The sequence below is a fragment of the Aphelocoma coerulescens genome, assembly GCF_041296385.1.
Source record: "Aphelocoma coerulescens isolate FSJ_1873_10779 chromosome Z unlocalized genomic scaffold, UR_Acoe_1.0 ChrZ, whole genome shotgun sequence".
Classification (NCBI taxonomy): Eukaryota; Metazoa; Chordata; class Aves; order Passeriformes; family Corvidae; genus Aphelocoma; species Aphelocoma coerulescens.
This window is the reverse complement of record NW_027184085.1, coordinates 15,874,688-15,892,291: the sequence shown is the minus strand read 5'-3', so window position 1 is coordinate 15,892,291 and position 17,604 is coordinate 15,874,688. Positions and strand designations below refer to the sequence as shown.

The following is a 17,604-nucleotide window of genomic DNA, read 5'->3' as shown; positions in this document are numbered from 1 at the left end:
TACAGCCAGGAGAGAAACTGAACTCTGTGCGTTTCCCTCAGTATGAAACACCTATATGTGTTTGAGCAAGACTAGCTAGATGACAGTCTCATTAAGCATTTTGAAGTTTCTAAATTGCTTTTATTAAGAATTGGAATAAAGCCAAAAGCTGTCTCAAGTCCTTGGTCTTCCTGGCTTGAGGCAATCTGGATGGGAGCTCTGCACTCCTCTAGACCAAGGCAGACCAGTGTCCCAACCACCAGTCCCAACTCCTCAAAGCTGTTTTCCTTATAGCATACAAGGTCATGGCTCACTCACAGCTCTCTTCATTCCACTCAAATAAAATATTCCTACATCCAGTAGTTTATTTACCCTAAATTGAGCCTAGAAACAGGAAGACCCAATTACTCTTATCTTGATGAAGACAGCAGGGACATCTGTGACATGGACGTTCTCCCAGCAGGAGGTAAGTCAAAGTACCACCTGACAAGTATGAGAGGATAAAACATGAAGGAAATGGTGGCTTTGGGACTGGGGGAGGGTAACATAAAGTCTATAGATAACCTTAGCAGGACAAGTCTTTGTGTGGAAGATCAACACATGGGATTGTGCAATAACCAGAAAATGCCTGGTTAAAAAGATGAGCAATATTCTTAAATATTAATTAATTTCTCCCATTCATCCCTGTCAGTTTTAATATTTTGGCAGGTTCCAGACAGCTTTTACTGGGAAGAAGCCACACAATGTTCCATTAGCATATTTCAATTTTACGTTACACATGGCAATTTATAGGTGTTATTTAGGATAATGCAGTATTACGTGGCATTTATGTCTCACTCATCTATTATTAAAAGCACTCTAGCATTAAGGTACTGAAGATCAATAAGACCTCTGGGATGTTTTTACCATCTTATTATTTTAGAAGTGGATTAGTATGTACTTTAAAAATGCTGTACAGGGTTTTTTTTCAGGTACTTTCATAGCCTCTCAGATTCTGCACCATATTTGTTTGCTTGTAGCAGAAGGGCTAGAACTGGATAAATATTTCACAGTAAACATCAATAACATGATCATTATGAAATGCTAGTTACATATGATTATGGCACTATAATTACAATGGAGTGTGATAGCAAAATCTATCCCACTGAATTTCCGTATCCTTTTGAAAACACAATCAAATCTGGAAGAACTGATGTAAATTCGAAGTTAGGACAGGTTGCTGCCTTTCAGCTATTTGTCTCTTGGAGGTATGCCCTCTTCCATCTGCAGCAGAGAGAATGCAGAGGCTGCAATGTTCCTGTGAGCAGCAGCCTATTAACCCTGTGCACTGTTTACAGGACCAACCAGAGCACACTCTGTGTCATCACTCAGAGCACTCAGGGCACTGAATAAATCACAAGCTGAAGACAAAATTTTTAACCTGTTCCCTCCAAGGCAACTATTTTGTGGCATGCATCTAAAGTGATGTACAGCATTATCTGAGTTGGATGCTGTTAGTCTTAAAAACAAGATGAACAAGAGATTTGCATCATGATTGATTTTTTGGAGGAGTAATGGCTTAAGAATTCCAGGGCCATGCACCAAGTGTAGCCAGACACTATAGTATACTGGGAAGCTTGTTGGTGCAGATTCATGGCTCCTTCTCTCCAGCTTTTAAGGTACCAAGAATGAAATGATCTACTAACTGCTGCCAGTGTGAAAAGCATCTGCCAGTCTTTCATGATTCTACAGACCCATGTTAGTGTTGTCATCTTCCTAAAAAAAGATTATAGGCTGACATTGAGTTATATCATTTCCTGTTTGAAAGGAAACATCCACGATCACAGCAAGTACACATTTTTGGGCATTTCCTTCTCAGGAAGTGAATGGGAAGAACATCTGAGTCTGAAACTGCACTGTGCTGCAGAGCTTGTAAATCAGGAAGGAAGGGGGGCATGTGGTTATCTTATGGGATACAATTGTCACGTGGGAACCTTCCTTAGCACTAGCTTTGAAAACACTGATCATCATTTTCTACATATTCCATGGCACCAAAGATGAACCATTCCTCAATAAAAGGTAAGAAAAAGCCTCTGAGAAAATGCTACTAGGCTTCATGTTCCAATCTCCTACAGGATCACAGAATGAAGTCCACCTTGTAAAATTAGAGTTATATTCTATTAGATGGCAATGAAGATTTGAGCTTTGGTAGCCTTTTCATCTTATGGAAAATTGCAAGTGCACATCTACATGATACAAATGCGCCTTTATGGGACTTCAGCAAGCCCCTAAGAATGATGCTTACAGGCATCATATGTTTTGATTTGCTTGCTTAATTTATATCTGGAAAATGCAATAGTACTACACAGTAGTAATTCTGCTCTACTCCAGAGAAACTTTTATTTTTCCCAGCATTACTGACCATAATCTATTGAACATTCTTGTAATTCTTAAGCTTATGTTCCCTTCCCTAGCATTCCATGGCTTTTACATTACACAAGGGAATAATTCTTTAATTGTCCCCAGTTCCTGTGAAAAGTGTTGTACAAGAGAACAGGCAAGTGATGGACTGTTCTGCTTTGGAACAAAGCAGTTCTCAGGGCTACGATTTATTGTTGTCCCATAAATGAATACAGACCCTTATTTGGAAAGTGCATTCTGACTTTCTCAATAAATTATTAAGCCAATCAATTTGGCAAAAACTACCAACAACTAAAATAACAAAATGAAAGGAAAACCATTTGGTACATGAAATTATATGTTAGGGTTTTCAGCATTGGGATGTGAGGAGAAATCAGAAATATTTTTGGAGGTACTGATACTTAATGTAAAAGAAAAGCAGAGATGCCTTGGGAAGAAGAATTAATGGATAATACATTTTTTCATAAGGAGATCTTTTTAAAGGTATGTGAACTGAAAAAAAAAATTAATTCTCTCACATTTTCTTTACTTCAAGACACAAGTTACTTGTAAACTCTTGCAAAGATCTTTCTACATCCTTAATCTTTGTAATACTTTTTAATTATACTTCTGTTCTTCTGAAGACAAAACTAATCATAAGATATGACATGGCGTGACTTATTAGCGTGTGATACAGCCCCTTTGGAGACATAATAAGGTGCAGGCCAAACATCTATAACTGCCAATGTCATATATTAATGTAAAAATAGAAACTGTCTGAAGATTTTGAAGGCCTTTCCAGCATAGCTTTAAAGCCAGAATCGAACTTATTCAAGTATTCTGCTTTCTCTTTTGAGAGAAATCCACAAAATGTTACTCATATGTAAATGATTAAAAAACCTACCCTACATATTAAAAAGACAATTATCTCCACAACAGTTAAAAACGAGGCAAAAAAAGGCCAAGAGAAATATTTTGATTTTGTTTCTACTTCTACTATTTCTTCATAATTCCTCCTTCTTTTTCCACTTTTATATCATCACTTCCATTTACTTCTTTTATCCTAAAACTCAAGATATGCAGCTTAATCATCAGAATGGTGTTGTAGATTATCTGGAGAAGGGAAAGAGGGAGAGAAGGAAATACTGGAAAAAAAATACCATAAACTTTGACTTTCTGCATCTGAAACTTCAGGCTATCATTTTCAAATCTGCCAAACATGAGACACTGAGAAATTTATCTCCTGACTTGTTGCAAATATAATGACCATTGTTCATGGAGGGGGTAAGTGGGGAAAAAAAAATAATCTCAAAAGCCTCTAATCAAAACACAGTTTTGAACAAGTCACACCCAATCTGCTAAGGAGTTATTCTGTAATCACCTCATTCCTGTGCAAAACAGTCTTAAGTCAGTGAATCAGTCACTGATATCTAGATGCTCAGTAATAAAAAATTAAAATGGAAAAATCAATTTAAACAGGCAGAAAGTAAGTTATTGTTCCTATGCTTCTCTTCTGTGCTCCCAGAGAGAGGGGATAAATTAGTCTGCTCTGTTGTTTCTCCTCTTCCCCATTGTATAATCATTTAAACATTTTTTTCTGAGAAAGGAGACAGTGTGGGTCGGGGATAGAGTATAAACTCATTACAAACTTCAGATGTGCCAGGGTTCCCAAGCAGGGGGCTCAGAGGAGAGGAGGAGATGAGATTTGTTCTGGGGAAGGAGGAAGGTAAGAGGGACTGAGAAACCAAGCTTTTGTCGTCCATTTCCAGTTTTTCAGCCTCTCTACTCCTTATCACATTCTTATCTCCCTCTCAAATGTTTCTGCTCTGTAGCAACCAGATGCCAAAGCTGACGTTCTCAAGTGAATATGTGTACGTGTGAGAAGAGGGGTAGCTATGCCAAACTGTGGGCACAAGGGATTTTGTAGGTGGAGATGGGAGGCTGCTGGAGTGCAGGCCAGCCAGGGATCTTTTGTGCATGAGCTGAGCCACACAGATGAGGCAGTATTCCAAAACTGAACATAACATAGGTGTGGCATTGTAAAAATTTAGGAGTTGCTGGGTGAGGAAGAGGAGTGAGGGTGCAGTAGCTTTGGTTGCCCTGCATACCACTCCCACGAAGACCTTTGGACAGAAGGCAGTGATGATTTCCATGCAGCCGTTGCCCCATACTGGGAAGTTCAGATTTAAGTATTTTAAGATGGTAAATGTTTGAGTAATCATCTGTTTAAGGGAACAGAAGGAATTTTTTCCTTTCTGCTAAATTTCACAAAGTGCTTTTCCTTCTTCCTCACAATATCTAAAGAACAGTGTGTTTAAAATAACGGGATATGATTGTGAAGTTGACAGTTTATAAGTTACTTTATCAGCCAGTGTCCAGTATAGCCAACAGGCGACCAGGCTGGTAACTTGAAAACCCCAATTAATATGGAAAATGATGGGGGTAATACTCTCTGCAGGCAGAGGTATCCTTCACATCTTCTCACAGTCTCCTTTGTGAAGGTAGGAGCTGAATGTTAGGAGTTAACCCGAATTTGCAAAACTGCCTGTAGCATATAATTTATTACAGGAGGTCCTGGAAAATCCTTGATTTGGGGAGGTGGAAAATAGAGAAAGGAAAGGAAGAAACAGTTTCTTCTCTTGATGTTAATAAGGTTTTCTGTGTTAATATGTATCCCAGAGCCAGTGTTTCCCCCTTCCCAGAGTTCTCTTAGAACTGATATTTACATAATCTGTTCAGCAGCCTGTGGGACATATGCCAGATCCTCAGGGGGGTAATTGGTTGTAGCTCCATTAAATCTGATGGAACCACTCTGATTTATAGCAGCTGGGAATTTGGCCCTCTCCACTCATTATATAAATGCAGCTTCTGCCATTAATAACATGCAGCTAAACAGTCACTTGTTAATTATGATTTCAGGGTTTAAAAGCTGTGTGCCCAATGTTCCACAGTACTAAGAACACTGCTCCAAAAAGCTTATAATCAAAGGCTGTCCAAACTACGCATGTGTGCTTCCGAAGAGCAGAAATGACCTTTGTGCAATGAAGTACAAAGGAAGACAAGAAGGGGCTGTGGAGAGGAAGGAAGTGGGACAAGACAGTGTTCAAGCAGTCTCACTTAATGCACTTAACTTTTGTCGCTAGGTTAGAAAGTTGGTTTCTCCAGACTGCCTGAGTAGTGGGGGGAGGGATAGTCTTCCTGACATTGCTGCTTGATGACTGAGTACTGACTTAGTTGTGGTTTCAGCTATTTTGCTTTAGTAACTGCTGCTGTAAGTTCTTGGAATTGGAGAGGTCCATAGATGACACTATTATATAATTTCCTGTAAATTGTTTTTTCCTCTCAAATTAAAAAAACATAAAATATCTACCATCTTACCTGTGTTTGCTGAGGACCTATATCCATGTTTCTCAGGAGGCTGTTCAGAAAGTCTGTGACACTCTCCCATGGATAAATGCTGTTGGACCCATCAAGGACTATGACGATGTCCAGCTGGGTTTTACACTCTGCAACACAAATTGCCACATAAGAATTGACTCTAACAAGGATCAGACTTATCTCAAAGCTCCAGCTACTTTTGTAATTTGTAACAAATGTATATCCTTCTGCAGTGGGGCTGAACTGACATGTTTGATGCCAACTACCATCCTTCAACTTTTGCATTGTGTTTCCCATGGCTTGCGTTCCTTTTATCAGGAAGAGGCTTTCTTGGGAGCAGAATTTTAAGAATGGGAGGAGATCACATAACTGGAGTATTTACCAGTGACCCTGTACCTTTTTCAATGTCAATCTATTCTCCTACAATTTTTTCAAAGGACCAGGTCTTTAAGATTTGTATGTATATTACTAAGCTGGGCTTGTATTAGGTCTCAATACGCTGTCATTATTTAAAAGGAGTCTTTTGGCCATAAGTTAAAAACATAAGCAACTATTTTTAGCAATTGTGTTTGGATGTTACATAGCACTGTGATGATTGTTTAGACTGAGATAAATTCCAAAAGTAGGAAGAATTTAGGTTATATACGGACAATGAAAACATTTACTTAACTTGGTAATGCTGGTAGCTAAGTTAAGCAGTTCATTTTTTTGGTATGCCTATGTGTATACATTTGTCTTGTTTGGCACTTTTTATTTTCGGACACACAGGAAAATTCCTGTGGCATGCATACCTTGCACTGACGGAGCAATGGCCTCAACGGTTTCAAAAGTGGAGCTGACATTAGAACAAACTCCAGTTGTGTAATGCAAACGTCCACATTTATAAGCATAAAGGGGTCCACACGCCTTTAAAAAATGAAAAAGGGTGAAATGTTTCTGTTACAATACCCGAGAAAAAAACAGACTTTTAAAATTAGCAAGAAGTCCTTTCTTACCAGAAACCCTCCTTTTGGGTTAGTCACTAAGGTTGTTCCAAGAGTCATGTTTTCTTTTACTTCCACGACGTTAGGAACTGAAGTAGAAGCTATAAATAGATTAAAATGTTAAGTATTTGGGAACATGAAAACAAAATGTTAAATTATATATCCCCTAGTATAGAGCTTCCAGCTTCTAAAATAAAACCCAGACTGACACTGGTTTCATCAAATATTTTAGCACCCTTCCCCCTCCTTCTTCAATTGCAACAATCAAGAAGAATTTCTGAGACTGGCTTTTATCCCAGAAAATTTGTCTGGGTTGCTGTCTCAAATAGTTTGCTTGAACCGCGAGAAAAGAAAAAAAAGTAAAAATAACAGCACAATGGAACAAGATACTACTAAGCACAGAGTTTTTTAAATTAGGAAAATAACCTTCATTTTTTACCTTGTCTTGCTATGATTGACTGAATAGCTTTTTTACTTGTTACTGTTATGTTACATTACTGACATTTAGGTTTTCAAGGAACACAGGCAGATAAAAAAATATCACAACAGGTATATTTAGTGAAGTTCATATTAACAGGAATTTCTTTCCAGTGTACATCAGGTATCTCTTGAGCAAGAAAACCATTAATATTTACCTATGTCATATTAAGATGCATCAGCCTACTTACTTTTTCATCAAAAGCTTACTGATGGCAAGAGCCTTTACAAGAAGGCTCTTGGCTTCAGACAGCTTTGGAAAGGGTAATCAAAATTATGCTCCAAGACCTTTCTGGCTCGATGGCCAGGACCACCAACCACAGTCAATTAATGTCAGTCATAATAAAGTTTTGATAACACATTCTAAAATTATGAGCATGTTTTCCACAGGACAGTGAGAAGCCTTAAAATAAAATTATTTTTAATGTTATAAATACAACTTCTTTTACATTTAGCTCTGGATGCCCAAGTAAATTTTCACTAGAAAAACATTTCTAATGCATACTTACTAGCTAAAAATCTCCTAAGATGTGACCTCTATTACTCCTCCATGTGACACAGCTTTATTGCCTTGCATACCTGGTAAGTTCAGTTTTGTGCAGGGTGATGGGCTGTCCCTTCCTACAGGGCATTTGTAGACATCGCCTGTTCTTTTCTCAGGTTGGCCAACTAGTGGTGAACCAATAAGTACCCTGCAAAAGAAATAAGTTACCTGGTATGTCTTCTTCCTAACAAGGCACAAAAGTCAGCAAATAAAACTTACAAAGCGAGCACAGGTGCAGAAAGCTCCACATGAGCAGTACAGGCATGGGCAAAAAGAAAAGTATCTATTATACCAGCTCAGATGCAAGAGAAATAATAATGACACGGAAAGGAAATGTGCCTATATACCCAGTTATGGAATAGAATAACATTTAAAAAAATTCCAGTGGGAAATAAAATCAATATAGGTGGGTAGATGACAAGGATTAGAAGTAATACAGAAGGAAAGATATGCTTTATTTAGTATGTCCTTGATCTTTACAAGATCTTAGATGAAAACCTATTTTCAATGCTCAGAGACCAAATGCCAAATGAGAGGCTCACAAGCACTCAGAGGAAGAATTTAGTTTTAAATAATGTGGAGCAGCACTGTAAAAGACATGTTCTTCCCTCTAATTAATATAAAATGATATTAAAAGAAATTTCTGACTTTTGAAATGGAGAGAAGCCGAGTGTGCCTGACATCTGCTAGGAGGAGATCAATGGTCATCAGGTTCATGCCCCTGTGCTGTTACTTTCTCAGAAAGAAAGAGCTCCATGAAGCGTAGTACATCGTCTGAAAGGCTATTTTGTTTTTTTGCACAAGGGAATCCCAGAATTTTAGGGCATCCCACTTTTATGGAGAAACAGCTGCAGTCGGGATCAGAGACCATCTGTTGCTGGAAAGCTATATCTGTGCCATACAGGTGGCATTTTAGCTGCAGAAAAATCCTCTCAAGGCTGTTTTGTATATTTTTAATTATCAGCTTACAGATTTTCTGCTTTAAATACTGATATGCTGAAAGCTTGAAATTTATAGGATCTCTGGAGTTCAATTTCGGGGATGTTCAGATCTAGCATACTAGTTTATATTGCTGTCTGGCCACTGGTAGAGCCACCATTTCCAGCTCATATTATTGTTTGCTTTTGAAAGGTTTCAGGACAGTTTTCAAAAATACGGCTTACTTTGCAAAATCCCAGCTTTTAGAATGGATTCCATTTCCTGAAGGTCTAAATCAGCTCAAAGAAGGTCATTATTCTTATTCTCTCATGACCCTCATGCAAATGTGTATTTAAACATCCTGCAATTTTAGCAATCAAGAACTAGCACTTTCAAAAGCAGGCTCTGTAATTCCACTTCTCTGTGCACGGTGTTGCAGTAGTGGTCACTCTCAGAATCTGGCAGACCCAGCACTTGCAGTGGGGATTGCTCAGGCACTGCAGAACACTTTGGCCTGGCTGCCACACAGCCTCCTCCTGCCTGTCACTCCTGCATGGCTGCAGGAGTCCCTGGGGTTACCAAGAATTATCAAAAAAGCGCTGGGAAAACCAGAGCTATCTGCAAAGAAAGGGGAGATCTCATTCTCAAATCTTTAACCATGCAATTGTTATTTCAGTCCTCCAGACCAGTCATTAGCCTCTGGGGTTTGTTTTAACAAGGGAAAAGCAGAGGCAGGTGTTTATCAAATGACCAACAAGCAATGATATGAGTGAGCATGCCAAAATATAACCTCTACTTAGAACAACAGGAAAGAAAAGAGAGGTTAAGATAAAGGCTCCAAGTCCCAAATGTAAATATATTACCAGTTGCAAGACATATTTAGCCCTCCAAAAGGGAAGGCAGAGGGAGTACTGTACTAATTAATATTTTGACAGGTAAATCTTCCAACCAACTGAATTTAAAACTCAGTTCAGAAAACCTCTGACAGAAAACTTTAGAAAAAAACCACATAATACAGATTATTTAGGTAAAACAGGAATAATTTCTTTGTGAGTACATTAACAGAAGGAAAAGATAAAGATTTCACTTAGTCAATGGAAAAAACAGAACTCAGGCGAAACACAGTCCTTTCTCAGCTCCATAAACGAGGGAATTTACCCATTTTGTGGAGTCATTCGTGTATTTGAGGAGATAATTGTAGGTATATATGTGGACCTTTCTCTCTCCCAGTCTTTCCAGATTTCCTCAGGACTGTGCATAATTTTAAGAAATATGCCTGACAGAATCTGATCCTAACTTGAAAATAAAAGTACAGCACTTGAGTCACTGAATACCTGGTAATTTAGAGTGTTCATTTAAAAAAAGAAAAAGAGCTTACCATTTCCCTTCCTCATTTTCATACTGTTGTACTGTGTACCCGAACATGTCTTCCAGAGGCCCACTGAAGGTCAGTGCATTTTTCACATCAACGTTGGAAGTGCGAACAAGGTGAAAGAGAGCTTTAAAAAAAATCAGTATTTAAAAAAAAATTAGTATGTAGCAGTAGAAATAAACTCAAATACCTCTAAGAATTCAAGGCTCAATTATGACTTAATGGAAAGTACAAGACATGTTGAAAGTGGCATTTGGGGCTTACATACCACAACTTGCAAGAGATTTAAAACATACTTCCTCACACATAGGTACAGAACTAAATTCAGAGTTGTTAGCAACTGGACTTCTGTATCCAAAACATATTTTTCAAACTACATCACTCATTTTAAAATCGCAATTCAAATGACAGTAAGTAAAACATTAACTTTTGAGCTATTTATTCAGTTTATTTTAGTTATTCTTTTTAGCTCCATTCATTTCTAATGCAAGAATTTAAAACAAAATGTTCCTTCACTCATTCAAGGTAGTTCTTAAGGTTACTTAAATTGAGAATTAACTAATTTTTAACACTTTGCAGAAAAAACACATAGGAAAAAAATGAGGAAAAGCTTTCAGATGTATTTAATTTTAACTTATATTAGAGAAAAAAAAGTATATAGTTTTAATTCCTGTGAACCATGTATTTTTGGAAAATAATAAAATAAATATTCTACGCAACCATATGCTGATCTCCATAGTACCTACATGTGATTATTTTCAGAACTCTGATACTTATGCATTTAGGAAAAGTTGCTATACAATGGTGATTTTGGACTATGAAGAGATGAGTCAGGAGAGCAAATGCTTGTTATTACTGATTTCCCACACCCTAAAGTTCATCGTCAAGGAAGACACTGCAGAAGTTTGACTGTACAGCAAGTTTCAGAAAAATTTGATAGATGGGGTAAAAATTCAGCTTGAAGTGATGCCTATAACCAACTGCAAGGCTCATTAAGAAGTAAAAACCCACTATTTCTATATAAAAATAAGGTTATTTATTTTTTCTTTATTTACTATTTCTTATAGTGATCTCTTCCATCTTTGTCCTGTAAGTCAGTTTCAAAAGTAACCACTGAGTCTGCTGCTGCAGAGGTGTAAATTTAATTCGTACGAGTCAAAAATTAGGTGAATTTGTAGAACATTGATACTGCTTAAAAAAAAAATTATACACAAGTTTCATTTAATTTTAAAGAAGCATTTCATGATCATTTGCTGACATTTATTAGTTACACCAAAAAAAACCCAAATATTCAATACTTGCTGCATGTCAAAGCATCTAAATAATGTTCAGTTACTAAACCACATCTGTGTTATTCACCATTGAGTTGACAAAATTCTCATGGAAAGCTTGTTACTATAATTAGGCTCCCAAGTGGTCAACGCTAATCTGTCTCTCTCAGCATCTTATTTCCTGCTTAAAGCAGTAAAATTATCACAGAAGACCATTTGTCATTCAGTAGGTATTTCCAGTTTCACTGGACAGCAAAAAAGAGGAAAAGTTTAATTTGTGTTATTTTAGTTTTTCTTCCTTCAGTCAGAGTCAGGAAATATTAAGAAGTGAAAAAAACCAAAACAGAGATTAGTTCTTCAGAAAATATTCATTGCAAGTGATAAGAAAAAACTAATCGTTGACAGTCTGATGGGAAATAATTTGTTGGAAAATAATTTTGTCTTCCTTAAACATTTATATTTAAAGAAATTCTGCTATGCCTGTTCACGTGCAATAGGTGTTTTCCTCCCCTACTCTCAGTCATTCTAATATAATTAAAATGAACAAGCCCAATTTTTGGGAATTAGTCAAGTTATCACCAGTTCAAATCTTCTTTTGTTAAATTTCAGAGTAAAAACAACTATTATTACTTTTCAAACCATATAAGGGATTGCAACTGTGTCATTCAGACTCAACAGTCGATCTGCTAGACAATGGAACAGTACTAATGAGTCACCTGCTAAAGTTACTAAGTTAATTAATTATCTCAAGAAGAAAGGTAGAAACAAAAGCTACCCATGTCAACTTCTCTCTTAATGATCTCCAGCAGTCTGTTCACTTTAGCCTCTGAACAGAACATCCTTCTAGAGGTCTTCAGAGGCATGCTCTTCCCCTTTCTCACCTTATGATGATGCTCAACACATATCATAATATGAAATACTAAAGGCCACAAATTCCAGCCCATTTGCTCTCTCCTAAAGCAGCTGAACGTTACATGTGCACTCTGTGCTCTGTTCACTTCATCATGATATCCTCCACCATCATTTTATCATCTGCTGATAGACTAGGAGTTTCATCACAGTGACGTAGTATTGACAACTATTGATTTTTACTCCGTAGTCATTACAGGAAATGGTCTTGAAGCTTCCTGAATTGGTTATGTAACATTCTCAAATCTCATAATTTTAATGCATGCGTTTCCAATCCTCATAGTTATAACGGCTGAAAATACTAAATGCTAAAACAAGCAAACTAGAAGAGGAATAAAAAATGCCAGCTGTTTGGTATCAACCACCCAAATCCTCTGAGTGAGGTCAAATAAGAATCAACAATAACAATGCTTTCTTCTAAAAAAAATAAATCTCAAGGAACTAAAACAAGATAGATGTGCCAGACTGGTCAGAAATAAAAATGAGGTGGTGACTCCACACAGCAGAACAGACCTGTAGACCTTGTTGGTAAAGGATGTTTTGGAGGCTAAATGTAACATGCTCAATGGGCATCTGAATAACTCAATGGAAAACAAAACCACCACAGTTTACAACCCACACAGAATGCACATCTGGCTCAGGAAATCCCCTTAGCTCGAGATAATTGGAAACTGGAAGAGGGAACTACATATGCTTGCTTGGTTACTTTTTGTCTGTAGCTATCAGCTTACGTGTACTTCTTCAGATATGATTCTGGACAAAACACCATCTTGATTTGATCCAGTATGGCTGTCCTTTAGCTCTCTTCTCTTCCCCTTCTATCTTAGCCAGAATTCAGATGCTTTGAAGTTTGACTTCATACACAAACTGTGTGGCATATTTTAATATGTAAATGTACTGCATGCCCTTCTCTGTCTTCCATGTGCTTTGAAACATCATGAGCATAATGTTTTTGCATTAAAGTAAGGGTCGTGATAAGCAGTGTAAAATTAACTTACAAATAATTAATGTATTTAAAGGTAGCTTGCTGCATTTTCCATAGATCCCATAAAAAGAAATCTTACAAGCCAAAAAGATGTTCAAATCTTCAGATGGTAAATGGAAAAGTGGAGTTTACGATGACCTACGTTACACATTTAGCTAACAATAACCTACCGATTTATGGCAACTTGGCTTTAACGCTTTATTTCATTTTTTAGTACAGAGAACACTGTACACAGGAGCTAATGATTCAGAATATTTAAAAATATTACTGGTTGTGACTGTGAAAATGGTATTGATAATAATAATATCTAGCCTGAACTCTTTCAAACTTCCAGTTTCTGTCTAAGACGGCATGCATTCTCTACTGTTTCTAGCTAACTTGTGTATGAATTAAGAAGAGTATTGGCAGAAGCAGTGGAAAAAGGAGAGCTACAGGGAAGTCAGAGAGGATTCTCTTCAGAGCTATGGGTATTAAGGAGAAAAAACATTTTTTCATAAGGCACATAGTATTTGACTTAATCACACATAATGTAGGTAAATTAAGTTTGTGAACATGTTCCGTTAACAGAATGACTGTAGACAGATCAAAATTGACTGACACAGTTCAGCAATACAGAATATAAATGTTTCTCAAAGGTTAAAACTGAAGTTCTACTTTTAACTTCATGTTCTACAAGAAACGAGGCACTGCAGAAAACCTGGGACAATGTCCCTCTCACTACTGCTTACACTGAGCAGAACATGAGCTGATGCATGTGCCATTCTTTGCTTAGAACAGCCTGTACCTATACATGAAAGGTTAACACTCAGTCACCAAGACGACAACACAAATATTATTTCTATTACAAACCTAGAGTAGTAGCTCATACTTGTCCAGTAGCCACTAATAAATTTTTTTCTGTTTTATTTAATGAGTTCTTTTAACTAGACGTTTGTGTCTTTGCATGGTTATTCTGCCTCCAAACCATGCAAAACTAGATTTTTCTGGGACTTGTCCACAAGCATATTGCCTGCCTGGCTACTCTAACCTTACAAATGCAGAATCAGCACCCTTATTTTCCTAAAGGCAGATATAAACATAACCCAAACTGTAGAACAAAGCCTAACACCTGGTTCTTTACTGGTGAAAAATAGATCACCACAAAACACCCACAATAAATGACATCACAAAGACCAACTTAGACAAGAGAAGAGAATAAATTGAGTGAGGATATATTAACTGTGTGTGGTCTGTGGCAAATAACAATTCCATCCTCTATAAATAGAGGTTATCCTGAGAAATAGAAATGTTTTCTTTCATAAACAGGAAAGGACAAATTTACACTTAGCATTGGACAAGGCTAACACATTGGCTGTGCACTACTTCTCCCTGCCAGTATGTGGTCAAAAAGTTATTTTTGTTTCATTACTGCTACAGCACTTCAGATGTTTTTATCAATTCATCTGCATTTTGCAGGAGATTAAAATAAAGCAGGTCTAGGTGCATCAAGGAGCACACCAAAACAAGTAGAAATATTTTGCATAAGTATGCACAACCTGAAAACACTGGGAAATTAAAAGAAAAAAAAAAAAGCTGAAAAAATCAGACTGCCTCCATCCTGGAATATAGAGAGAATGCGGAAATCAAAGATGAAGATTAAACTAAGATTGAAATGCTTTATGGAGTTCTCATGTATTTAGACATCTTGGAAAGTAAATTAAAAGAAAAATTGCCTTAATGTACAGCATATATTGTACAGCATATATTGCAATCTATGGTGTTGTAAAGGTATTTTAAAAATCTGCAAACAACACAGGTGTGCAATACAGCAACAGGGAACTCTGCACAGGATCATATGTACTGAAAGCTAAGTGATATTAGGAAAGATGTCCTAATTTTAAGACAGTAACTGACTGCCTTCAAAAGTATTTTACATCAACACAGCAAAAACTACCTGTCTTGTGATCTTAGAAAACCTCTGAAACTAATCAGCATAAAAGGATGCAAGCGGGGTGCTGGTAAATGTGACTCAGTGAGGAGAGCATTGCTGTGGCCTATCACAAAAGCTTATTTTCAAAATGGTGGCAAATAGTATTATGCTCTGCAGTTTGAAAACTCTTTCACTTGAGGAAATTGATAGCACTGTGTGCTGGCACCTGCAAGCCTGAGCTGCAGCTCTCAGCTAGCTGGAATCAAGCCAGCTGCAGAGAACAAACTGTGTTGTTCAGTACACGCAGCACTGAGCCTCAGGAAATAAAACCTCCTCAAGGCTGGACGTTTTAGCTGCACCAACACAACACCATGGACTTGGGTCAGGGCTGGACTGCATCTGGCTGGTAGCATGGAAGATTAAACGAGCATCTACTTGCAAAGACATACCTAGGGAAATGCTATTTTTGAAATAATGGCTCAAACATGTGAAAGTGGATTATTTGCTGGACTAGCAAATCTACACATTTTATTTTTGCTTCATTTGTGATAATGTCACTGCAGGATTACACAGCCTTTTCTTATGAAAAAGAGATTTAGCCACTGACATGCCAAGTGGAAGAAAATACGACAGCATTGTACAATTGCTGTCTGTGAGTTCAGGGGCCACAATGCTCTGGCCTTACTGCGGAAGGCCAAGGAGGCTGAGCAGAAGTTCTTGTTGCATTGAGTTCTGCCTGGCTAAATACCAACATATTTCAAATAAAGCTATATATATATAAAAAATCAACTTCAGAAACTTTTTCAGTAGTGCTTAAATCAAGCCTTTTATTTTTCTGGGCTACAAAAGAACTTTTGTATAGTTTTGCCTCCAGCATTTTTTCTTTAATCCTTAACCTTTGAAGAGCAAAAGACTGACTTTCTGGAAAGAGACTGAATAATTATTTAACCACTTCTTATTAAAAGTAGATAAATACTCCAAAAGACCAAGAAATATATATTTGAAAGTAATTCCAGATTCAGTAACCACATGCTTTTCAAAACCAATTAAATGCTTTGTACAACCCATTAAATAAAGCTCTCTTTGCTGGTTTTGTACTAAATATTTTGTGCTGGAAAATAGCTTTATAATGCAGTGTCAAGCCTGAAAATATACTGAATCAACGCTTTGTAATGTGGTCCCAAATGAATAACACGATGCAGCAGGCAAAACTTTCGGAAATATCATGGCAGAGACCAAGAATAGGTCCCCCACTCAATTAGCAGTCATCAGAATAAAACTATTTTGTTCAAAATTTGGAAAGTGGTCCTCTCATCATCACAATCCTTAGCACTCTGCAGTTTCTCATGTAAGAAAGAAAAAAGCCCTAGAAATATGCAGTCACATACAAAAAACTTCACGAGGTCTGCTACTTGATTTGTGCAGATGTACAAAGTCTTAGCAAATTTAGCAGCTTGATGAAAGTGAAACAACTCCTATAAAATATTTCACCTTGTCTCCAGTGATTTCCAGACCATGTTTTAGATGTAGTTCTTCCATCAACCCTTCACACAAGTCCCTACAATCTTTGTGTTGCCCTCAGTGTCCATCCTCTTTTGCTATCAAAGACGACTTCCTTATGAACACTCTACTGAACTTTCATTTTCTACCACACAGCTTTATATGTAAGCCCTGTATTTCAGACAGAAACCATAGTTAAAATGAGCAGATTTTTATTTTCTGAAATAAAATCCATCAGTAAGAGTCAAGTAGGACATTTCATTTGGTTTTTGACAAGCTTTCTATTTGTTCAGTTATGATGAATCCCAGTTTCACTGGCTGCTGTCCTGCAAGCTTTCCATTGTGTAGTGAAACCAGCACGATAGGTCAAGTACACCTTATGCTGCAGGAAACACAAGATACCAAGCGCCAAAGTCACTTCTTCCATGGCAATTTTTCATTTGACTTCACACTGTTAACTAGACCATTTTTCTACACAAGTATACTTTATGTATTACAAGTTAATTTTGTTGTTCTTAGCCTAAAAAACCCCCGTCTAAGTAGATCCAATATGAACCTTACTCTGTCTTTTAAGCAAGTATGATGGTAATTGAGTTTCAAGAGTGTTATTTTTCTTATCATGTGAAATAATTACTGAATATTTCTAAGTATTTGTTTCATGTTTCCTACAAAATTAAATCTTGTAACACTTGCTTAATGGGAGGAAGCAAACCTAATCTTTTTTTCTATTCTTAAGCAAATAGCTGCCATACCTTTCCTATCTTATCAAATCACATATATCATGTCACTTCGAACAATCGTTCCTCTAACGTACTGCCTATGATTCAATCCAAAGATATAGCTGGTGTGTGCAACAGGTAGCACAAATGATTGACAAGGTCAACCCACTTCTATCTGGTTAAAAAAATGATATGACCATCCTTACATAATGCACTTTATTATGGAAAGCAATTGGTTATTGTAAATGTATCTTTGAGTCAGAGATGTATTTTAAATATAG

General features: G+C 37.1%; 1 protein-coding gene across 1 annotated transcript in view; it reads right to left on the bottom strand.

Moving 5' to 3' along the window:
- ITGA1 (integrin subunit alpha 1) overlaps positions 1 to 17,604 on the bottom strand; it is a 74,926-nt gene that overhangs the window by 36,234 nt on the left and 21,088 nt on the right. The window contains exons 2-6 of the mRNA XM_069002371.1: positions 10,037 to 10,157; positions 7,776 to 7,888; positions 6,732 to 6,820; positions 6,528 to 6,642; positions 5,737 to 5,864 (exon numbers count right to left, since the gene is read on the bottom strand). Coding sequence (XP_068858472.1) covers positions 5,737 to 5,864; positions 6,528 to 6,642; positions 6,732 to 6,820; positions 7,776 to 7,888; positions 10,037 to 10,157 — 566 coding nt within the window. The remainder of the gene's footprint in view (positions 1 to 5,736; positions 5,865 to 6,527; positions 6,643 to 6,731; positions 6,821 to 7,775; positions 7,889 to 10,036; positions 10,158 to 17,604) is intronic.